The 24,061-nt window shown below is 35.3% G+C and overlaps 3 protein-coding genes across 3 annotated transcripts; all 3 read left to right on the top strand.

Annotated features, from left to right (window-relative positions):
* The first annotated feature begins 300 nt into the window (after window positions 1-300).
* On the top strand, window positions 301-6,187 carry LOC110101876 ((6-4)DNA photolyase). The gene is made up of 14 exons (XM_020829958.2): window positions 301-991; window positions 1,079-1,150; window positions 1,318-1,398; window positions 1,519-1,689; window positions 1,774-1,842; window positions 3,407-3,493; window positions 3,606-3,704; window positions 3,781-3,864; window positions 3,938-4,024; window positions 4,161-4,232; window positions 4,973-5,086; window positions 5,176-5,263; window positions 5,635-5,730; window positions 5,820-6,187. The coding sequence occupies exons 1-14, from the start codon at window positions 683-685 to the stop codon at window positions 5,999-6,001; spliced, it is 1,611 nt and encodes a 536-aa protein (XP_020685617.1). The 5' UTR covers window positions 301-682; the 3' UTR covers window positions 6,002-6,187.
* A 528-nt stretch (window positions 6,188-6,715) lies between these two features.
* LOC110101903 lies at window positions 6,716-10,810 on the top strand. Its single transcript, XM_020829998.1, has 3 exons — window positions 6,716-7,033; window positions 9,405-9,820; window positions 9,958-10,810. Exons 1-3 carry the CDS (start codon window positions 6,716-6,718, stop codon window positions 10,808-10,810), a joined length of 1,587 nt encoding a protein of 528 aa, XP_020685657.1.
* Window positions 10,811-16,428: 5,618 nt separating this feature from the next.
* Window positions 16,429-17,801, top strand: LOC110101901. Its single transcript, XM_028697568.1, has 2 exons — window positions 16,429-16,827; window positions 17,046-17,801. The coding sequence occupies exons 1-2, from the start codon at window positions 16,429-16,431 to the stop codon at window positions 17,799-17,801; spliced, it is 1,155 nt and encodes a 384-aa protein (XP_028553401.1).
* Window positions 17,802-24,061: the final 6,260 nt, after the last annotated feature.

Below are 24,061 nucleotides of genomic sequence, written 5' to 3'. Positions count from 1 at the left end.
GTATTGCGAGGTATTACTCGGTATTTGATCGGTATTGCTAGGTATTGCTTGACAATAACGAGAAATACCGCTACGTGAAGACCAATACCGAGCAATACCGAGCAATACCGAGTTTTTCTAGAAAAACTCGGTACAACTCGGTATTGCTCGGTATTGGTTATTGCCGAGCAAAATTGACCAATACCGAGCAATACCGAGCAATACCTAGCAAAATCGAGAAATACCGAGCCATCCTGGGTCTGTTTCGGGTCGGGTTGTCGGGGCGCACGGTAAATAATGAGAACGCGTGGCGCGATTCTACTGGCGGCCGAACGTAGAGCTACTTCGTGTGACCGGACCAAATAAAAGTTCTTAGTATCACAGCCATGTGCAAATAAACAGCTACGTGGAGTCTGCAGAGCCGATGTTATTGCTTGTGTATGTCTTCAAATAATGGCCGTTCGATCCGCATCCGACCGTTTGTACTTCACCAGCGTGGAAAGAAACTACAGCCTCTCGTCTTACGGCGGGAAAAGTTCTCAGTTAACTATCAAGGGAGAAGCAGAGCAGAAGATGAAGTAGTTAGTCATTCATAGCTAGAACGGCGTCGCCAGTTCGATTCCACTCTACTCCAAGTGGGATTTCTCTCCTCCGTAAGCTAAATTTTGGAGGTTTTCGACGTCCTTCTCGGCCTCTTGCTTCCATGGAGTCGTCTTCGTCGTCGAATTGTATGATCTGGTTCCGAAAAGGCCTGCGGATTCACGATAATCCGGCATTAGAGCTTGCGCAGAAGGGCTCGAAGCATCTATTTCCTGTTTTCGTGCTCGATCCGTATTACATCGATCCGGACAGCTTGGCTTCCTCCCCGGGATCCTCTAGGGCCGGCATTAATCGGATTCAGTTCCTGCTAGAAAGCCTTGTCGATCTCGATTGTGGACTCAGGAGGCTTGAATCCCGCCTCCTTGTGCTTAAAGGAGAGCCGGTACAGGTTATAGCCAGGCTCCTTAAGGACGTGAGTACCTCGACTTCTAGTCCAATCTCAGTCTTTATTCTATTTTTACGATCGAACTTTGGAAGTGACTCTCTTCTCTTATTTTAGTGGAATATAGGAAAACTATTTTTTGAATTTGACACGGAGCCGTACGCCCAGACTAGAGATAATAAAGTGAAGGTGACATTACTTTTCTCTTTTCTTTCTGGCTTGCATTGTTGTATTGATTCTAAAATAAGAAAACTGAGGCAAACCGGGGAGTTATTTTCCCATGCAATTTTGGGAAAGATGTTATTGTTTTATAGTTCGTTTGTTCGTGAATCAGTATCTGATACTGGTTTTGCTAGGATATAGCTTCCGCATCTGGAATCGAAGTTTTTTCTCCAGTCAGTCATACACTCTTTGACCCCGCGGAAGTCATTCGGAAGGTAGTTTCATTATTCTCTCAGATTGTAGGAGTTCAAAATTTTTGAGATCACTCTTATTAATCTTTCTTATGCTGGTAAACTATTTTCATTTTTTGACTAATCCATGGTTACACAAAATAGAATGGTGGAAAGGCGCCATTGACATATAAGTCATTTGTAGCTATTGCTGGTAAACCATCAGCCCCTCTACGGTCGATGTACTCCAAGCTTCCTCCTATTGGCGATATTGCAGGGTACGAAATTCTTGGAGTTCCATCCATTCATGACCTTGGTTATAAAGATGTTAAACAGGTCATGTCAGCTTCTATTTAACTAGTCTAAGTCTACTGTTTATTTGGACTCTGTTGATAGTGGTGTTTTCTATCATAAGTGTAGGAGTTTTCTCCCTTCCGGGGTGGTGAGACAGAGGCACTTAAGAGGTTGAAGGAAAATTTGGTTAATAAGGTATGAGAACGATCATATGGATGGTGCCTAGTAAAAGTTGTATTTACTAACCTTTAATTCTACATTTGACTTCAAATATAAGATTACACTTGTGAGTTGATTACACTTGTGAGTTGTAGACAAGTGTTTGGATTAAGCCTGTCTAAATAGTTAGGATAACGAGACAACTTTTCTAGATCCACATAAGTGCTGAAGTGGTGCCAATTTTAAGTATTCTAATGTGTAATTGAGAGCAAATGATGTGCCAATAAAGTAGATAGATACAACTTATTTCAAACTAAAAGGAAGAAATGCTTAGACTAAGGCTTCGTTTGGGATGGTTTTCTTACTGCTTCTTAAAACAATTTTTAGTATAAAAAATTAAAATTTTGTACTAGAAAGCTATTTCAAAAAGCTGTAAGAAAGCCATCCCAAACGAAGCCTGAAGCTAACTGCTAGAAGGTGTTATGAAAGTTCAAATAGCCTAATGTTAGCACATATGCAATACTGCACAAGAATGAATGGTAAGGATGCTTAAAGCTGACACCAAATCAGTACAATAAGCTTAATGATGATCATGATGACGTGAGAGACTTCGTGGAAGGTGCTGAGCAATCGGTAGACATCTGGTGTAGAATTTTGAACTGTTATATTGCATTCCATCAATTTCTAGGGCTATTCTGTTAAATTTACCCTCATTAACGGTTATATATGTATGTTTTTAGTCTTAAATAGAAGCTTAACCTTGCTGAACAACTGAGCATATCCTTTGTTACTTCTAATTAGCATCAACGTGGTCAGTAATATACATTTGAGCTGCAAGGTTGAAGAGCCATGCCGTTCAGTTTCCTCATGAAGGGCATCCACAGAGAAATTATAATAGCCATACAACTTCATCTTCTGATATTTTCCCCCTCTAATCATTCTATTTAATTTTCATGTTTTTCCTTAATATCATTTCCATCTAGGCAAATCGCATCCACAGAGAATTTATAATTTTGTCTGAAAACCTTAATGATTCAGTAACTTCGGTGTATATCATTGTGGAGTGGATACTTCTTAAGGTTTCTAAATGAATTTTTCCTTGATTATATATATAATCAGTGCATGTTTGAGAAATTTAATAATTTTCTTTTCTCTTATAATTTCTTGAAAAGTACTAACATATGAATTTATAGATGTAGTTTCTTGAAGGCATTTAACCAAAATATGGCTTTCTTGCAACTTAAACAATTTCTTTCATCTAGGAAATTGGGCAATTGGTTTTTCGTTATGATGTTAACTCTTCTGCCTATATATCGTTATACTTGTTACTAGTTTTCATGTTTTCCTATTTCACCCAAATCTTGGGCTTTTCACTCCTAAAGCTTGTTGCTATAACTATGTATAGCAGATAGAATTTTCCATTTTATTATAGTCTAATAGCATTTTGGAAAGCTACTTAAATTTATTGAGAGTCGGGAATTAGTTATGACCCTGCTGATAATAACTAGAAGATTTTGATGAGTTAACGTTTGAGTAATTCTTTGTTAACCTTGGTTTTCTTTATCATCTAATTAGTAATTAATTCCCCTGAATCTTGCAGAAATGGGTGGCAGAATTTGAAAAACCAAAGGGTGACCCTTCTGAATTTATAAAGCCAGCAACAACTGTACTTTCTCCATACTTAAAAGTAATTCTATATCACCATGATTTTCTACGTTACTCATCCCTTCTCTTTTTGCTCTTAGATTCTCGCTCAAAAACCTTTTGGTTTCCTTTGACCACCTTTTGGATTTTTGTAGTTTGGATGTCTTTCTTCGAGATATTTTTTTCAGTGTGTTGATGATGCTTATAAGACAGTTAAAAAGCACACACAGCCTCCAGTTTCGCTTGCTGGACAGGTCAGATCTCATATTCTCATGTATCTTTTCCGCTGGAAAGTTTTTATATACTAAAGAAAATCTAACCTATTGACAGTTATTGTGGCGTGACTTTTTCTATACTGTGGCTTTTGGTACTCCTAATTTTGATAGAATGCAGGGAAACAAAATATGCAAACAGGTACACATTAATAGCCACATCTAAACTTGTTTGTTGAAATTCTCGTTCAAACATCTATTTTTTAATTTTGCAGATTCCATGGAGAGATGATGAAAAGCTTTTTGTAGCTTGGAGAGATGCTCAGACAGGCTATCCATGGATTGATGCTATCATGATTCAGGTTTATTCATATCGTCAATCCATTTTGGCATAATATGATAGCATGATTGTTTGACTTGGGAATGCAACTTTACTTGCATTATCTAAAGTTTTGTTATCTATACCATTCTAAACCTTTTTTTTTCCCACTATTGTAGCTGAAGAAGTGGGGATGGATGCACCATTTAGCCCGCCATTCAGTTGCATGCTTTTTGACTCGGGGTGATCTAGTATGAACCTGCACCCTAATGGTTATGGTTGTTTTCCATGTTTTTTTGTCTGAAATTTTAATATTTGAACCCGGCAAAGCTAATTTTGTTTATTTTGCCTTTTTTTGTGTGGAATCCTATTATGAATTCTCCTCTTTTAAATATAGTTTTAGTCGAATTCAGCTTTACTTCAGAGAAAAATTCCGAGTCGTTGTGTTTAAAATATTTTTTATGGTTTGGTTCACTCACCACAGGAAAATTGTCAATTACCGGCTGATTTTTCCGGCAGCTTGCCGGCGGACTATTTTTCAACGGCTTTCCGGAAAATTTGCCCCCGGAAAGTCGCCGAAAATTTATAAAACCGATGAAAAATGACCATTTGCCGCTGGTAAAACACGTTTTTCCTGTAGTGACTATTTGTTTGAGATTTTGTGAGTAGGAGATTTAAGGGATTGAAGTATTCGTGTTGCAAATTTTCTCTTATAAAACAAATTGCTTAGCAAAGGTAATACGGATATTGCTCTTGTTAAAAAATACCATGACATTATTATCTTCCCATTCAAATTTCTTAGAAGGCTAATTTTATCCGGCAAGTTTCTTATGCCTCTTCCAATCAATCTGATAAAACAAATTTTTTTCAAGCATCTCTTTCTCTTGATAACGCTGCTAGTTCATCTTTTTCTATGCACCTCGTTCTCTTTACATTGACTATATATAGGCCTGAGATGAATGATACATGAACAATATCCTTATCCTGCTAGTTTATTCACTGGGAGAAAGGACGTGATGTCTTTGAGAGACTACTTATAGATTCTGATTGGGCTATAAATAATGGCAATTGGCTATGGCTTTCTTGTTCATCATTTTTTTACCAGGTTAGCCTTCTCCAGCATTTTGTTATTATATATACCCAAAAAAGAAAAAAAGAAACTCTTAAATAGTAATCTCTTATGCTCATTGACAGTATCACCGCATCTACTCTCCCATATCTTTTGGGAAGAAATATGATCCTTCAGGAAACTTCATCAGACATTTTCTCCCAGTGTTGAAAGGTAGCACTTCCCATTCTCCATTTTGGCTATAGTCATTTGTTCATTAAGGGCATCTCCAACAGAAAATCTCATTTTTCACTTCAAAATGCCGTGAAACTAAAAAATATCATGATTCATCTCCAATCGAACGCCATTTTGCCCCGTAACGGTTGTTCTCTTCTTTTGCGTGTTCTTTGGCAAGTCCGGTAGAGACCAAAAAATGGCAGAGATGAACAGTGCAACACCAATATTGGCGTGGCACTGTTCATCCGTGATGAAATTGCGTAAGAATTGCCGCTCGGTTGGAACGACGGAAGAACGGCAAACAGTTGTTTACTGTTCCATTGGAGATGCTCTAAGAAACTCACCTCTCAAGTTAAAATATGTTGCAGATATGCCCAAAGAATACATATATGAGCCTTGGACTGCTCCATTGAGCATACAAAGGCAAGCAAATTGCATTATTGGCAGAGATTACCCAAAACCTGGTACTTTTCAAGTTGAATTTTGGTTATTGGAATTCATCTTCAACTTCTACCTCACCTTTTAATAGCTAATATTTTGAGGTTTTAATTAGTGGTTCCTCATGACTTGGCGAGCAAGGAATGCAAGAGGCAAATTGGAGCAGCTTATGCACTAAACCTTTCTGGTGAAACTGCAGATGCTGAAGAAAAACTGAATAGCCTGAGAAGGAAACTTGAAGAAGATGATTATGATGGTATTCAAAATATGAAGCAGAAAAAAAGGATGTCCAAATAATATTGGCTTTTGAGATGAATAGCCATATGCATTGTTATTTAGGCTTCATTTTGTGTTGATTTCTGCTACGTTTTTCTGCTTTCTTGATTTGTAGTTGTTCTGAAGTGTTTGATGTAATTGGCGTGAGAAAAAAGTCCAATTATATGAACAAAAAATAAAATTAAATTTAGAACAATATTTTTGGTAGCTTCTTAGAATTTTTTTTATAGGGATTTTAGCCTTTCTGTTGTATTAATTGATTAACTAATTTTGTGCTAGTTATGATTATAATATTATATTATAATTCATAATTTATTCAATTTATTTATGCTATTAACTCTTATCATGTTGCAATAATGTTTTATCAAATAATTAGCTCTTATGAGACTTCATATCAATATTTATAAACTTAAGATTTGGTTGGGATAGCCCTTTTTTTTGTTTGGCTTGTCAAATATCACTCATAATTTTACTTTGCTACTATTTTTTCATTACTTTTCATACTATAATACGCAAGGAGCAACACGGGTGTATGTTTGCCTTGCCATTTGACATCTCTTCTCATGTGAGACGGAGTACTCAGTGACAACCTCTCAATTGTCACCGCTTGGCCTCTCTTGCTACTACGGTAGCACCTAATATGGCGAGCACCAATCGTGCTCAGGCAATGAAGTTGACACTCATTCACATTGGTTCATCCTGCTATGCCTTGAGCCTTTTGCTCTTCTAACAACAATGGTGGCCGGCCATTCATCAAGGCCCCGGAATCCGATGGACATCTCAATGACGGGATTGGATACCTGCATCAGATCGAAGTTCCATATTAATGCTTCCATAAAAGGAGATTCTAGGTTGGTCGCTTCACGAAAGACATTGCTTAGGACTAATGGGTCTCACGACAGGTGCACGATTAACTTTGCATGCTCCATTCTTCGTGGCAGGCAAGCTACATTGATCCGCCTTCGGCTTCAATTCCTTCAAAGCATGTGCCTTCTCTTCCGTACAATAGATGAAAGAAGTCTAGCAAATATGCTCAACAGTTTCCAGAGAATGGTACTTTTCACTATTCAACTTTTCATTTTCTTAGTTTCGATCATCCCAAGCTTTGCTATCGATCAAGAGCAAGCGTGGGAATCTGGATGAGATCTATTTTTTGATAAAAAAAAATATTTTTTACAATGAAATAGTTAAATTATTTTTTCCAGATCTTAGCAAAAATACATTATATTTTAAGCTCATCTTAATGCAATTTATGTGAAACATGTAATTTTCAAACACTTTGTACCTCGGCGTGCACACCAAGTACCTGGCGTGGCTCAAAGACCATCACATGATGGAGGATAACAATGGGTGGATGAGGTGTGAATAACAACTTGGCGCACCTAAATTCTTGCTAGTTGTTAAGACTTGCCTAAGATGCTGTAAAACCATCGCATGAGCTGTTTTGGAACACTTGCCAAGTTAGGAAGAGTTAGTTTTGATCTGTAATCACAAATCAACCTCACTATAGCAAGAAATAATCTCCTAAAAAAGTAATGAAAAAGTACAACTCAATTATATTTTTTCTATTTAGATTTTATTTAGGATAACTTTCTTACTGCTTCTTAAAATAACTTTAATTTATTTTTTATTAGAAAATTATTTTAAGAATCAATAAAAAAGCAGTCCTAAACGAAGTCTTATACATATTGTTCTTCTCGTGTTTCTAAGGACTCACTAAAATAGTCCTCGAAGTGACCAATGAACTACAATCCTCCGCTTATCACCAACATATTGTGATTCATAATTTGAATTTACTTTCTCTGCAAAATTCCAACGTATTTACTAATTACATCATCTTTTTTATCAAACGAAAGTAACTATTTGTATATGCCTATTTTAATCTCAAAGTATAATATTGCTCTAATTTAGTCTCTCGACTATATAAATTGATACAAAATAGTTTCTTTGAAACTAAATTTGAAATCAATTTTGTAAAGTCGAAGCACTAAATTGGGATTAAGTTTATATCACAATTACAACATAAGATATTAGTTTGGATCAATTTTATATAATCAAGGGATTAAATTAAGACAATGTGATGCTCTGAGATTAAATTAATCATTTATTTTAAAATTTTTATGAATTATTTATATAATATAAAAAGAGCAATAATGATAAATTTTTTATTTAAATAGTACCGTAGAGATGCATTATTTCACGTGAATCACTATCCGGTATCTGATGATCAGACCATAAGCAAAGCCCTTCTCTGAAATATCAGCTCATTACATTTACGCCTTCTATTTGCTTCCGAGTAGTGTGGCTTCAGTTGCGGGCGGTTCAAACAGATCGACCGACATTAGACCGAGTCGGATGAATAGGAGTCCGGTGTTGAAGTCGGACTCCAAATACAAGCTGCAAGCAACATTTAATAAAGATTTTCAAATCCATTTTCCATATTTTTCCTGGACTTATAATTATGAATATCATCGGCAGCAATTTGGACATCATAGCAGATAAAATATATTGTTCAAAGCAGAGGAGAAAAGAAGCGTGAAGGCGTTACAAGGGAGGGAGGGAGAGAGGGAGAGAGACCAAGTGAGAAAGAGAGAGAGAGAGAGGAAGGAAAGCTGAATTCTATTTGGACTTGATCTTTCTAAATTGCTCGTGGTCGTTGTAATCTAACCGTGAGTAATTACTTTTACTGGCATTTCGATTAATAAAACTTAGTTATTTTTTAAGCATAAGAAGATTTCGATCCATCGTTTAGCTTATCATTTTTGTTTACAATCTGTAATTTTTCGCGGTTGATCGTTTTGGTTCATTTAACTATTTCTTTCATGCTCTTTTTCTGTTTTAGCGATGTGAAGAACTGCAATGCAATGGATGTGCTTCTTTTGAAATTTTATGACGAAATTGAAGATATAATCCATACAATTCGAGGGTTGATATATTGTGATAAAGCATAGATAGCGTGTTCACGATCTAATCGGTTATTATTGCATCCTTTGGCGGAGTTTCGAATTTGTGATTATTGGTTTGCAGTTGATGGAAAGTAGAAAGGATATGCTTCAATCAGATGCGCGAGGGTTTTGATACTGATGTTGCAGAGCCCATACTTTTGATTTATGTTACTCCAATTGATTAATATATAATGAATGGTCTTAAGAAATTGAATGTTAGTTGTCGTTTTTAGGTTGATACTGATGTTGTAGAGCCAATACTTTTGATATATATTATTCCAATTGGTTGATATATATTGAATGATCTTAAGAAATTGAATGTCAGGTGTTTAATTGAGGGTTATAAGTTGTTTTACATTTGGATTTTTGCGGTCTTATCAGATATTAGTTGGGAGGGTTCTCGATTCATGATCTTAATGTTTTGATAATCGAACTTATGTTTGATTTTTATTCCTCATGATTTTTTTTTTCTGTAACAGGGTTGTATAATTGGGTTCCCGTATTGTGAAAATATGAGGTTAAAGAAGGGGAGTAAAGTTGAAGTTTTAAACAAGAGCGAAGATCCTGATGGGTCATGGTGGTGCGCAGAGATCATTTCTGGTAATGGACATAACTACTATGTTAGATATGATCGCCATCTATCTGATGTTGGTTCTTCTATGGAAAGAGTACCAAGAAGGGCCATTAGGCCCCGTCCTCAATCAGAAAAGGGTCGTCTGGATTGGGTGCCTGGTGATATTGTCGAAGTACTTAATAATTTTTCATGGATCGTTGCCAAAATAATTATGTTTTCTGGTGGAGAGTACTTCTCTGTTAGACTCCATGGTTCTTCTACAGAACTTATTGTCCACTCATCTTGCATTAGGCTAAGAAAATGTTGGCAGGATGACAAATGGTTTGTTTTTAGAAAGGTAATATCACAGAATCTTTCTCTGTTTTTCTACCAATAGTTTTTCATTCATTAATAGAAGGCGCATATGCTATCTCTGCGTTTTTCTTTGCCGTAAACATGTGGTCATTGTACAACTATAGTTCATTTCTGGAGAATGATGCACTTGAATTTACAGTTTTTCTTAGTAATAATTCTTTTATTGAAATTGGGTCTAAGTATTTCGCTATTTCCTTTCAGAATTCTGCAAAATGTTGGAATAAAATTACAAATGGGGTATCAAAAGAGAAGTTAATTTCTAACATACCGCAACCCATCGATGATCAGGGTACTTCTCAGTTTTCTGCGAGGAGTGTGAATAAAAGGGTCAGGAATTGCTCACAATCGCTTGAAAAATGTACTGGAACTTTCAGAAAGATGAGGGCTGTCGAGAAAGAAGGTGTTTTTGAATGGAACTCGGCACGGGAAAAGGTAGATGCTGTTACTTCACCATGGACAAAGTTTGGTGTAAAGTGCTTGTATTCTTCCTTAATCAACAGAAACACGGCAACTTTTGAAACAAATCAAGTGGTTCGAGTATCAAATGCTGATGGCGGACGTTGTTATAGATTTAGGCTGGATGGTACTGATGCTGAGAGTATCTCATCCTCTGTTGGTAGCTGCGGTGTTAACAAAAGCCCTTGTAGGTCAACGTGCGTTCCTTTTAATGGCATGGGTCAAGATATGAAATCTCACTGTGATCTATCAGAAGCTTCTGCTATTTTAGGAAGAAAAAAATCTCTTACAACGAGTGCGGCATTGAACCAAGGAATCCATAGCCTTGAGTTACATGCCTATCGTTGTACAATATCAGCATTTTATGCTTCTGGGCCCATGAACTGGGAACAAGAAGCATTGCTGACAGACCTTCGCCGTATGCTCCACATTTCAATTGATGAACATTTAATGGAGCTTAAAAACCTAGTTTCTGGCCAAATAAATAATTCTTTTAGATAACTCCAGATTTTTCTTTCTTCTTCCTTTTGAGTTCTCTTTTTTCTTTTCATTTGTTATGTGGGATACAATCTGTACATGCATGATGAGTGTTCAAACTTTACTCTCAAGAAAAGAAATCAAGGTGCCAAATTTTTGTATCATGAAATTAAGTGCAATAAAAATTGAAGCCATTTACTCATCAAGTCTTCTTACCTTGATGTTTCTTCTAGCAAGCATCCATCTTATTTGTGCACTTGGAGCTTATAATATGTCTAAGCAGTATGGATATTTTCCAGCTAAAATTAAGTACCGCTACTGTCAATTATTTGAATCTCATGTCTCAAGTGTGCCGCCTTCTGTTTGTCTCATTAAGGTTGTTATGTTGTGATGGAAAGTCGCTGCATATTCTGTATAATGTGGATCATAAGTTATCATATACATTTTGGCTTCATTTGGGATGATTTTTTTCTTGTTTTCTAAAATAAATTTTTAGTGCAAAAATTTCATAAATTTTATTTTTTTTTTACTGAGATCCCGTTTTAAAAAAGCATTACGAAAGCTGTCCCAAACAAAACCTTTAGTGCTCAGACCAATGTTTATCATTGTAAACACAGATATTTATCTGCTTCCTAATGTATTGAGCTTTCCCATTGGTATCAATTTCTTTAATTTACAATCTAAAACACTTATATTTGTTCATGAACTTTCACTAGCACTGTACATATGTTGTACTAGGGATTTATTGATATAACAGTAGTGATATCAACTAAATAAATAATTCAGAAAATATTGCAGAAAAAAAGTTTTGATAAGTGAAATTGTTTTTAAAGAGAAATACACATTTTTTCTGAAAATAACGAGGTATTATGCATCAAAAATGAATTTAAAACGGAAAAGATACAAATTTATGAAATTTAAAATGATTAAAAGTAATTTTCAAATAATTTGTATTTGAAAAAATTATTAACTAAAATTAAATTAAAATAATAAAGCTTCTGAAATTTTTAAAATAATTTAAACTATAATAATGATTTAATTAAAATATTAAAAAAAAATAATCAATTAAAAATAAAATAATTTTAAATATACATATTATTTTAAAATAATTTAAATTTTAAATGGAAGAGGACAAAAGTACTAGCAATTTGGCATATTATACATATTTTTTGGATTTAAAAATAATTTATAATGATTATTCAAAGAAATCAGATTAAAAACTAATTTAAAATCAATTTTTTTAATTAATAAAAACGGCGGCGACTTTCAATGGGACACGCGGCGGCATCTAACTCGTTTCGAAAATGCAAGGCAATCATTGCCGGCGGCGCGTTGATTGGCAATGATTGCGCCGCCGACAATCATTGCTTCATCATCGGGCCTGCGGACGGTTCCCACTAATCCACGTTGGCAGCGAATGGGGACCGTCGGTTCTTCTGTGTTGTCGAATGGATGCTCCAGATCGAGCCATACGATGATGGTGACCACGGGATCGAGTCCACGGCCGGATGTGAGCCGCGGAATGGCGAAATCATAGCCGTTGATCACGAGATCAATGGCTCCAATCGTAGACAACACAAATCGAAGCTAAAACAATATTTTTGAATTTTCTCTCGATCGGATGGATGAAATTGAACGAAATTTTAACAGAGGCTCTATACCCGAAGAGCATTCATGGGGAACAAAAATCGTGTTCTAAAACGTGATATTGTGAACGCTAATTAGATCTAGGTGTTTCTAACTAGGGTTAGCGATCCACACGGTGGATTCAGTCGATCTTGGGCTTGTTACACTTGTAGACTGTCCACGAATCCTTCTATAGTTGAACTCGAGCTCTGATTCGTCTTGGATCGGTCGAAATTCGTCTTGGAAGGAAAATACCTTCGGTTGGCCGGAGATCTTGCCACCGACGAGGTCTTGGCCACGGGATTTGCTTGGGAAATGTGGAGAGAAGTAGTGGGGGTGCTCATGCAAAATCTTAGAGCCTTAGAATGTCTAGAGAGAGAGAGAGCAAAAAAAGTCCTAAGAAAACCTAATTTTTCCCTATTTATAGCCCTAGGGTTACAACCAACGGCCAAGATTGAATTTGGGGTTAATTAGGAGGGAAAAGGAGGGGATCTGGCTGTGGTTTTGAATTTTTGAGCAAAGGGAATCAATCAGGGTGTTAAATGAGCTTTAATTGGGCTTAAATGGGTTGATTTGACCTATTTAAGACTTAGGTTGACCAGTTCAAGTGTTGACCTGGTCAACCTAGTCAAATGGGTCCAAGGGAGTGGGGGATTGAGCCATGGAAAGATTTGAATGGATTTGGGCTCAAAGGGGCCAAAGGAATCAACTTGGGTTGACCTGATCAACAAAGTTGACTCAGGGCATGGATCTGTGCTTAAGAGACTTGGTCTGATCCATGGGACAAGGGAGGTGAGAGACTGAGCCAAGAAGCCCTGAATTGGATTTGAAATTAATTAAAAGGAGTTTGGGTCAATTTGGGTCAACCATGTTGAACCATGACTTGGGTCTGGGCTCAGCAGACTTGACTTGACTCCCTAAACCAATTGGGAAGGGTCTTGGGGTCTAGCCTGGTTAAATTTGATCAGGTCAACTCTTTGACCTAGATATAGGGAAAAAAACAGGTCAAGGGAGCCTTTTGCTCTTCTAACAACAATGGTGGCCGGCCATTCGTCAAGGTCCCGAAATCCATTGAACATCTCAACAACGAGATTGGATACCCGCATCAAATCGAAATTCCATGTTAGTGCCTCCCTAAAAGGAGATTCTATGTGGGTCGCTTCGCGAAAGACATTGCTTAGGACCAATGGGTCTCATGACAGATGCATAATAAACTTTGTATGCTCCATTCTTCGTGGCAGCAAGCTACCTTGATCCGCCTTCGACTTCAATTCCTTCAAAGCCCGTGCCTTCTCTTCCGTATAGTAGATGAAAGAAGTCTAACAAATATGCTCAACACTTTCCAGAGAATGGTACTTTTCACTAACTCTTCATTTTCTTAGTTTCGATCATCCCAAGCTTTGCTATCGATTTAGAGCAAGCGTGGGAATCCGAATGAGATCCGTTTTTTAATAAAAAAAATATTTTTTACAATGAAATATTTAAATTTTTTTTTCCGGAAAAGCTCTACAATCAACTTTATCAAAGGGTGTACTGATCTTAACACAAAATACATTATATTTTAAGCTCATCTTAATAAAATTTATGTGAAGACCTGTTGATGTAATTTTCAAACACTTTGTACCCCGACGTGCAAACCAAGTACCTGCGTGGCTCAAAGACCACCACATGATGGAGGATAACAATGGGTGGATGAGGTGTGAATAACAACTTGGCTCATCTAAATTCTTGCTAGTTGTTAAGACTTGCCTAAGATGCTGTAAAACCATCTCATGAGCTGTTTTGGAACACTTGCCAAGTTAGGGAAGAGTTAGTTTTGATCTATAATCACAAAACAACCCACAAAAACAAGAAATAATCTCCTAAAAAAGTAATGAAAAAATACAACTCACTTATACTTTTCTATTTAGATTTTATTTGAGACAACTTTATTACTGCTTCTTAAAATAATTTTTTATTATAAAAAATTCATTTTTTACTAGAAAACTGTTTTAAGAAGCAGTAAGAAAGCTAGTCCCAAACGAAGCCTTATACATATTGTCCTTTCCCTGTTTCTCCTTGACTCACTAAAATAGTCCTTCCAGAAGTGACCAACGAACCACAATCATTCGCTTATCACCAACATACTGTGATCCATAATGTGAATTTGCTTTCTTTGCACTATTCCAACGCATTTACTTATTATATCATCTATTTTTTTTTAAACGTAAGTAACTATTTGTATATGCCTATTTTAATCTCAGAGTAAAATATTGTTCTAATTTAGTCCATCGATTATATAAAATTAGTACAAAATAGTCTTTGTGAAAATAATTGGAATCAATTTTGTAAAATCCAGGGGCTAAATTCGGATTAAGTTGATATCACAATTACAACATAAAGTAATAGTTTGGGTCAATTTTATATAATCAAGAGATTAAATTAGAGCAATGTGATGCCCTCAGATTAAATTGATCATATATATATATAATTTTTATGAATTATTTATATAATATAATAAGAGCAATAATGATCAAAATTTTTAAGTAAATAATACCGTAGAGATGCATTATTTCATGTGAATCACTATCCCGTATCTGAATATATATATATATATATATATATAATTTTTATGAATTATTTATTTAATATAATAAGAGCAATAATGATCAAAATTTTTAAGTAAATAATACCGTAGAGATGCATTATTTCACATGAATCACTATCCCGTATCTGATGATCAGAGCATAAGCAAAGCCCTTCTCTGAACTATCAGCTCATGACATTTACGTCTTCTATTTGTTTCCGAGTAGCGTGGCTTCAGTTGCGGCGCGGTTTGAACAGATCGACCGACCTAGACCGAGTCGGATAAATAGGAGTTCGGTGTTGAAGCCGGACTCCAAATACAAGCTGCAAGCAACATTTAATAAAGATTTTCGAATCCATTTTCCATATTTTTCCTCGACTTATAAATCTGAATATCATCGGCAGCAATTTGGACATCATAGCAGAGAAAATATACTGTTCAAAGCAGAGGAGAAAAGAAGCGTGAAGGCGTTACAAGGGAGGGAGGGAGAGAGACCAAGTGAGAAAGAGAGAGAGCGAGAGAGAGGAAGGAAAGCTGAATTCTATTTGGACCTGATCTTTATAGATTGCTCGTGGTCGTTGTAATCTAACCGTGAGTAATTACTTTTACTGGCATTTCGATTAATAAAACTTAGTTATTTTTTAAGCATAAGAAGATTTCGATCCATCGTTTAACTTATCATTTTTGTTTACAATCTGTAATTTTTCGCGGTTGATCGTTTTGGTTCATTTAACTATTTCTTTCATGTTTTTTTTTTTGGTTGTTTTAGAGTTGTGAACAACTGCAATGCAATGGATGTGCTTCTTTTGAAAATTTATGACGAAATTGAAGATATAATCCTTACAATTCGAGGATTGATATATTGTGATAAAGCATAGATAGAGTGTTCACGATCTAATCGGTTATTATTGCATCCTTTGGCAGAGTTTCAAATTTATGATTATTGGTTTGCAGTTGATGGAAAGTAGAAAGGACACGCTTCAATCAGATTCACGAGGGTATTGATACTGATGTTGCAGAGCCCATACTTTTGATTTATGTTACTCCAATTGTCTTAAGAAATTGAATGTTAGTTGTCGTTTTTAGGTTGATACTGATGTTGTAGAGCCAATACTTTTGATATATATTATTCCAATTGGTTGATATATAATGAATGATCTTAAGAAATTGAATGTCAGCTCTTTAATTGAGGGTTATAATTTTTTTTAATTTTTTTATTTTTTTTAATTGAGGGTTATAATTTTTTTTTATTTTTTTTATTTTTTTTAATTGAGGGTTATAATTTGTTTTACATTTGGATTTTTGCGGTCATATCAGATATTATTTGGGAGGGTTCTCGATTCATGATCTTAATGTATTAATAACCGAACTTATGTTTGATTTTTATTCCTTATGAATTTTTTTTTTTCTGTAACAGGGTTGTATAATTGGATTCCCATATTGTTAAAATATGAGGTTCATGAAGGGGAGTAAAGTTGAAGTGTTAAACAAGAGCGAAGATCCTGATGGGTCATGGTGGTGCGCAGAGATCATTTCTGGTAATGGACATAACTACTATGTTAGATATGATCGCCATCTACCTGATGTTGGTTCTTCTATGGAAAGAGTACCAAGAAGGGCCATTAGGCCCCGTCCTCAATCAGAAAAGGGTCGTCTGGATTGGGTGCCTGGTGATATTGTCGAAGTCCTTAATAATTTTTCATGGTTCGTTGCCAAAATAATTATGTTTTCCAGTGGAGAGTACTTCTCTGTTAGACTCCATGGTTCTTCTACAGAACTTATTGTCCACTCATCTTGCATTAGGCTAAGAAAATGTTGGCAGGATGACAAATGGTTTGTTTTTAGAAAGGTAATATCACAGAATCTTTCTCTGTTTTTCTACCAATAGTTTTTCATTCATTAATAGAAGGTGCATATGCTATCTCTGCGTTTTTCTTTGCCGTAAACATGTGGTCATTGTACAACTATAGTTAATTTCTGTAGAACGATGCACTTGAATTTATAGTTTTCCTTAGTAATAATTCTTTTATTGAAATTGGGTTTAAGTATTTCGCTATTTCCTTTCAGTATTCTGCAAAATGTTGTGATAAAATTACAAATGGGGTATCAAAAGAGAAGTTAATTTCTAACGTACCGCAACCCATCGATGATCAGGGTACTTCTCAGTTTTTTGCTAGGATTGTGAAGAAAAGGGCCAGGAATTGCTCACGATCGCTTGAAAAATGTACTGGAACTTTCACAAAGATGAGGGCTGTCGAGAAAGAAGGTGTTTTTGAATGGAACTCGGCACTGGAAAAGGTTGATGCTGTTACTTCACCACGGACAAAGTTTGGTGAAAAGTGCTTGTATTCTTCCTTAATCAACAGAAACACAGCAACTTTTGAAACAAATCAAGTGGTTCTAGTATCAAATGCTGATGGCGGACGTTGTTATAGATTTAGGCTGCAAGGTACTGATGCTGAGAGTATCTCATCCTCTGTTGGTAGCTGCGGTGTTAACAAAAGCCCTTGTAGGTCAACGTGCGATCCTTTTAATGGCATGGGTCAAGATATGAAATCTCATAATGATCTATATGAAGCTTCTGCTATTTTAGGAAGAAAAAAATCTCTCACAACGAGTGCGGCATTGGACCAAGGAATCCATAGCCTTGAGTTACAAGCCTATCGTTGTACAATATCAGCATTTTATGCTTCTGGGCCCATGAACTGGGAACAAGAAGCATTGTTGACAGACCTTCGCCGTATGCTCCACATTTCAAATGATGAACATTTATTGGAGCTTAAAAACCTAGCTTCCGGCCAAATAAATAATTCTGTTAGATAACTCAGATTTTTCTTTCTTCTTCCTTTTAAGCTCCTTTTTTTTCTTCTTCCTTTGTTATGCGGGATGCAATCTGTACATGCATAATGAGTGTTCAAACTTTACTCTCAAGAAATGAAATCAAGGTGCCAAATTTTTGTATCATGAAATTAAGTGCAATAAAAATTGAAGCCATTAACTCATCAAGTCTTCTTGCTTTGATGTTTCTTCTAGCATGTATCCATCTTGCTTGTGCACTTGGAGCTTATTATATTACTAAGCAGTATGGATATTTTCCAGCTAAAATTAACTACCGCTACTGTCAATTATTTGAATCTCATTTCTTAAGGGTGCCGCCTTCTGTTTGTCTCATTAAGGTTATTATGTTGTGATGAAAAGTCGCTGCACATTCTGTATAATGTGGATCATAAGTTTTCATTTACATTTTATTGCTCAGACCAATTTTTATCATTGTAAACACAGATCTTTGTCTGCTGCCTAATGTATTGAGCTTTCCCATTGGTATCAATTTCTTTAATTTACAATCTAAAATGCTTGTATTAGTTCATGGACTTTTATCAAACATTGAGTATGCAGATCAACTTATATCGAGCTTCATTGAATCCATAAATTTGGCTATGTTAAGGCATCCCATGTGTGAACATATTTGACACTTCCCATGCATTTTCCAGGGCCAAAGTTGGGGGCTTGTAAAGCTTGCTTCCATTGGTCTCGAGCTGATGGTGGGACTTGTCACACATTCTGCAAATTGGACAATGTTGCAACATGTCCGACTGATTCTTTAAAATGTGTCAGTATATAATTGATCCTGTATGCTCTTTTGATTCCTTTATTGTCTTCTGTTCTGGAAAACTTTCTAACCGCAATACATTCAGCTCATTTTAATCTCTGACAACTAAAAAATATCGTTATTTTTCTTAATTAATTTGAAACCTTTCATCTTCAGTCGTTCTTATTTCTACTTTGTTTGCTTCTATTTTGTTTCTTAATGGTGCTTGTAGCACGCATATTTAATTATTTACCCATTAGGTTTGTATATATTAGTTTTTTCTTTCTTGTTTTTGATGTAAAACATACTTTACCATTGGCTTTTGAAATGACGATGCCTCTAATACTGCTTGACTGGGAGAGTATTCTGCTAAATCTTCAGTGGAAGGAATGCAAATGCATGAAAAGGTCATGAATTTACCATTGTAGATGTTCATGCAAAATTTATGGATTATGTTTTACTAGTTGCCTGGAAACTTTAGGAGGATGCCAGTAGTGCACTGAATTGAATTGTTTTTCTGTTCTTGGCTGAATTGCATCACTGTTAATTTGATTGATGAATTTGATATTTTTGTTCTTTAAGAGATGGATTAGGTGATGAATTTTCATTTCTGAGATGAAAGATCCATGCACGTTTTCTCCTTAGGCAATGGATATCATGAACCGAAGTAGTGACTAAAGAAGCCTGTATATTATTCTAGGTAAGAGTAGCCCCAAAAGGTTGGCATACCTAGTTTTTTCAGTATGCTTGCGAAAGGACCTATGGCCCAATTGCCGAAGGAGTGCTCCCTCTCTCTCTCTCTCTCTCTCTCTATCTCTCTCTCTCTCTCTCTCTCTCTCTCTCTCCCTCCCCCCTACCCCCCACAAAAAAAAAGTATGCTTGTCAATTCATTGAATTAGATTGGCTTGGCATTGTACCTAGATAGAAGTGAGATTGCATTGTTGATTGGGAGCATGTTTGATATTGATGGGAAACTTTTTTGGGTTTTTAATTTCTTATAACATGCAATGTGTAAAACAATACAATAAACAAACAAAAAATTGCTTAACATAAGCAATTTTTTATTACTTTTTAGAAGATTTGAAACAACATTGAATTCCAAGTATGAAAAAATATTTATGATCTTATGCTAGAAATTAACGGTCATACAATTATGAATTGCAAAATTCAGCGCAAGATTGAAATTTCATGCAATAAAAAAGAAATCTAGATTACAATAAATTTGAAAAACTTAATCTCCCTTTCAACTAATAATGAAAGAGGCTAAAATATAGTGGGGGAAAAATAGAAGAAAAAGGAAACAGCTGGGCTGAGAAACAAGCCCCAGATTTGTAGAAGGAAATATTTCCTTCTGGAAAATTTTGATTTTATTAACCATTCAATAACTTCTTATTTACAACATAAAAAAAATCATAATACTCCACAAGAAAACAAACATTTGAAAGGATAACCTGTTGAATTTCGTTATAATGCAACAAAATGAATACTTGAACTGGAGTAATCACTATACTTGCTGAAATAATCACTAAGAGAACAAAATTGTTAATAGCGACAATCTTTGAGTTGCAAATCAATCACCTTATTGTTGTCGCAGAAGGAACTTTTGAAGAGCCATTAAGTAGAATTAATCATAAAAGTCACTGGACATCACTAGTAGAAACCGCTAAAAGAGCAGTGGCTGAAAGAGGCGCTACAAGAATATAAAGGAGAAACTGCGAGGACAATTAGCCACATCAATTCTTTCTGGCTTCACAATGACTTATATGAATTATTAATTGATGTTAATCTATTAGATTTAGACATGATGTTTGAATTTCCTTGTAGAAAGACTCATAAATTGTAACAGGTAGTCCAATTTCTCCACCACAAAAAGATGCCACTAATACCCACCAACAAATAATCTTATTTCTTCATAAATGATAGCTTTGGACATTAAATTATAATGACTTTAAAACTTGTACATAAAATCTATTGAATTTGAAACTACAGAGTGATGAAAGAAAGAAGAATCCAAGGTTTTTGTTGAGGGTTTATGATATAAATTTTGATTAGATAGATAAAAAATTGGACAAGTATTGAATTATTTCTAGGATTTCCAACAAGTATGAATTGTCCCAATTCAACATAATCCTATTTTTTGTAGCTGTTAGTTTCTTAATGGCGGATTTTTGGATTTATCTGACTTACAGTTATGATTAATAACAAGTTCCAATGAATATTTTCGTGTAAATTATACATGGGAGTAGTGAGAATTATGATATGATGCGTTGCACTTAGGGGTAATGCCAAGATATTTACATGCTTGTAATGCATTATTAATGTATTCTACTATTAAAACATTACTCTATTCGAGAAAATCATGTTCATTCATCCAAAATATTAAATTGATGTTCATTCATTCATAATATTTAATTGGTGCTTATTATTCCATTAAAAATATTCACATAGAAGAAATTAGGGGTGTCAGTATTTGACATGACCCAAAAATCAAACCCGAACCCGACCCGAAAATTTTGAGTAAGGGTAAACTCATTTGAGAAACGGGTTGAGTTCGGGTTTAGGATTCCGACCCATTTGTAAAACCTCGGGTTCTGGTTGACCCAAAAACCCGAAACCAAACCGGGAACCCCAGGCCAGACCTCGTCTCTTCGCCCTTCGGTGTCGTCGTGTGAGTGTGTGACCGCGTTTGACGTCTCATTGATGTCCAACCGTCCGCGCTGGCATGCCACTGCTACTGTGCCATTCGCCATCGATGTCGTCCCGAGTCTTGTCCATGCTAGTCAGGCCAGTCACCGAAACATCCAGTGTAGTCGTCCCTCATTCGTCAGCGCTAGACCCTTCTTGTCCTATCCTGACGTCTGCGCTGGACCCATCCCGTTGTGACGAATTGGGTAGTTATTGGAAGAATTGATTGTTATCAGAGCTATAGGATTTGATTGAGAGTTTGATAGAATGGATAGTTTCAAGTGCATAATTTTGCATACACAGTTGAATGACATGTGATCGAATGAACTGTATTACTGTATGATTTTCGATGGTTTTGATTTTGATTCGATTTGATTTGAGTTTTGATTGGATGGATTTGTTTTATATCGATTTTATGTTGGCGTTCTTAAGGGAAATGTCGGGGACGATATTTTTTTTAAGGTTGGTAGATTGTAAAACCCCTCCAGATTTTATGTTTTTGGGTGCAGTTAGTCTGTAAAAATTGACTTTAGTACGGACGAACAGTGAAAATTTCTTCAGTTAGTCTGTACGAACTGCCTGTACAAACTGAGTAAAATGCAGGTTCGTCTGGACGAACTGAACAAATTTTTTTGCCAGAGAACATCGTCCAGGGATGAAACTAATTATCGTTTGTATGATCGTGTCCGGAGAGCTTCGTCCCGGGACGAATGGAGAACATCGTCTCGACGATCGAGTTCATTAAATAGATGATTTGAGATATTTTGAGATATTTTTGAAGAGAGAGAAAGCTGGAGAGAGAAAGAGAAGGAAAGAGAAAGGAAAGGCTTGGTTTTGGAGGCCGCGGAGCAATTTTCGTCCGTCGATGCAGTTGGACGAATTGTTTGTCTAGCAGTAAGGAATCCGAATCCTATTTATAATTTCAAAAATTTTGTGTTTTGGTATTTTTCTGCTCAGATTTGTGTTTTCGTTACCGAAATTCTTGCATATCTTTGTATTGACAAAACTTTTACCGCGTAACTTTTGGTATGTTATTGAAATGATGATTTTGCACAATTAAAATATTTTATGCAGATTTTTCATTGGGTATTTTGAGTTATGTGGGATTTTTATTGAATAGAAATGTTTACATGATGTTTTAAATTATAAATTTTGTTAGATTGTTTATCACGCCTCAATATCTAACTTGGAAGAATTATTCTATCAATCCATTAAACCATCAACTACCAGAGCTATCTATAGTCATCAATCAGTGATAAACAATCTAACAAAATCTATAATTTAAAACATCAAGTAAACGTTTCTATTCATTCCCAAAAGTTCATTTACAATACTCAGATTTACACATTAATCACGATTCCATCCAGTCCTGAGTACAAAAGAATAACTATAACAAAAAGGAACAAAAATCTAAAGGACTCAGATCAACCTCACACTCCTGCTCCTTTGCCCTGACCTGAAATTATTAACCACATATAATGAGCTTCAAAAAGCCTAGCAGGTCACCAAAAACCTATAACTGAAATCAAAGCACGGTACGGAAACAATATGCATGTCAATCAGTCAAATCAATAACAGACACTTGCACATGATCATTGAATCTATGCAGATATGAAAATCAGTGTAGAAATAATAATTAATGCATAATCAATAAAATCCACAGTCATCGGTAGGAGAATCGGTAAACAGTAGAAAAATTTATAATGCTCAATAAATCAGTACATACGTCAATTCCATCATATCTTAAAGCATCGGTCAAATCCCTAGAGAAAATCGTCGTATTAGTAATATCAATCAAATCAATATCGTATCAATAACATCAATCATCGTATCAATAGAATCAATCAAATCATTGAATAAAGAAATCATCTCCGATCAATAATATCAATCGGTATGAAATCATATAAAACAATCAAATCAATACATCGTGAAAAACAGTTGAAATCAAATCAATACAGTAAAAGCATATTCTATATCACATGTTCAGTGTATCACATGTAGCAGATCAATATTCGGTGTATCAATGAATAAATGAATTCATAATATCGATGAATCAATAATATCGGTATCCGTAGTATCAATGAATCAATGCAATATCAATATCCCTATTAGTATTTGTATCCAGTGACATGTACAATATGCAATATCAATAAAATCATGCAGTAACAGTAAACCCATAAATCCGTCAGTAATTTCATTCAGTCTCAATAAATCAGTTCAATATCAATAAATCTATAAATATCAATAAATCAATAAATCAATAAATTTATAAAAAATCATAAGAACAATATTTTATACATGCATTCCAATACAGTAGTCTTACTTAACAAGTACAATCACTGACTATTAAGGCATTTTTCAAGGTTAGTATTAGTGTTAGTAATCCGTTGGCTCAGTAAATAGAGTCGTCACTCTTGCCCATCGGCACAATAATCTCCTTATAACTCCCATCAGTAATCACGTGATCAGTAGAGGATAACACCAAACCTTTTTTAAAAGAAAGCCCATCGGCCCACCATCATGTACAAGTCAATCTTCAACCAACGGTTCAACCAGTCTTTACTTGTCTTTTAGTACTATAATAGTAGTAGATTCTATCATATATCCACATTCATATACATCTTATTAATACATTGAAATCAGCAAGCACAATTAGCTCAAATGAAGATAATCCTTAAAATATCGTACAGTCGACAGAAAGCCCAAATAGAGTTAAAATACACAGTTTCAGAAAATTACCAAATTACTAGAAATCGAATAAAACATTATTTTAAGACTTTACTAGTACTGAAGCAATATTTTTCAACAT

This window comes from Dendrobium catenatum, unplaced genomic scaffold, assembly GCF_001605985.2.
Source record: "Dendrobium catenatum unplaced genomic scaffold, ASM160598v2 fragScaff_scaffold_974, whole genome shotgun sequence".
Taxonomy (NCBI): Eukaryota; Viridiplantae; Streptophyta; class Magnoliopsida; order Asparagales; family Orchidaceae; genus Dendrobium; species Dendrobium catenatum.
This window is presented reverse-complemented; position numbering and strand designations above follow the sequence as displayed.

Excerpts from the sequence above, each read along its gene's own strand:
- LOC110101876 (XM_020829958.2), top strand. The coding sequence starts at position 683 with ATGGAGTCGTCTTCGTCGTCGAATTGTATGATCTGGTTCCGAAAAGGC. Across the intron at positions 1,690-1,773 it reads GTTATAAAGATGTTAAACAG|GAGTTTTCTCCCTTCCGGGG; the intron begins GTCATGTCAGCT and ends TCATAAGTGTAG. Across the intron at positions 5,087-5,175 it reads GTTCATCATTTTTTTACCAG|TATCACCGCATCTACTCTCC; the intron begins GTTAGCCTTCTC and ends GCTCATTGACAG.
- LOC110101903 (XM_020829998.1), top strand. The coding sequence starts at position 6,716 with ATGGTGGCCGGCCATTCATCAAGGCCCCGGAATCCGATGGACATCTCA. Across the intron at positions 7,034-9,404 it reads TCAACAGTTTCCAGAGAATG|GGTTGTATAATTGGGTTCCC; the intron begins GTACTTTTCACT and ends TTTCTGTAACAG. Across the intron at positions 9,821-9,957 it reads TGTTGGCAGGATGACAAATG|TTCATTTCTGGAGAATGATG; the intron begins GTTTGTTTTTAG and ends GTACAACTATAG.
- LOC110101901 (XM_028697568.1), top strand. The coding sequence starts at position 16,429 with ATGAGGTTCATGAAGGGGAGTAAAGTTGAAGTGTTAAACAAGAGCGAA. Across the intron at positions 16,828-17,045 it reads AATGGTTTGTTTTTAGAAAG|TATTCTGCAAAATGTTGTGA; the intron begins GTAATATCACAG and ends ATTTCCTTTCAG.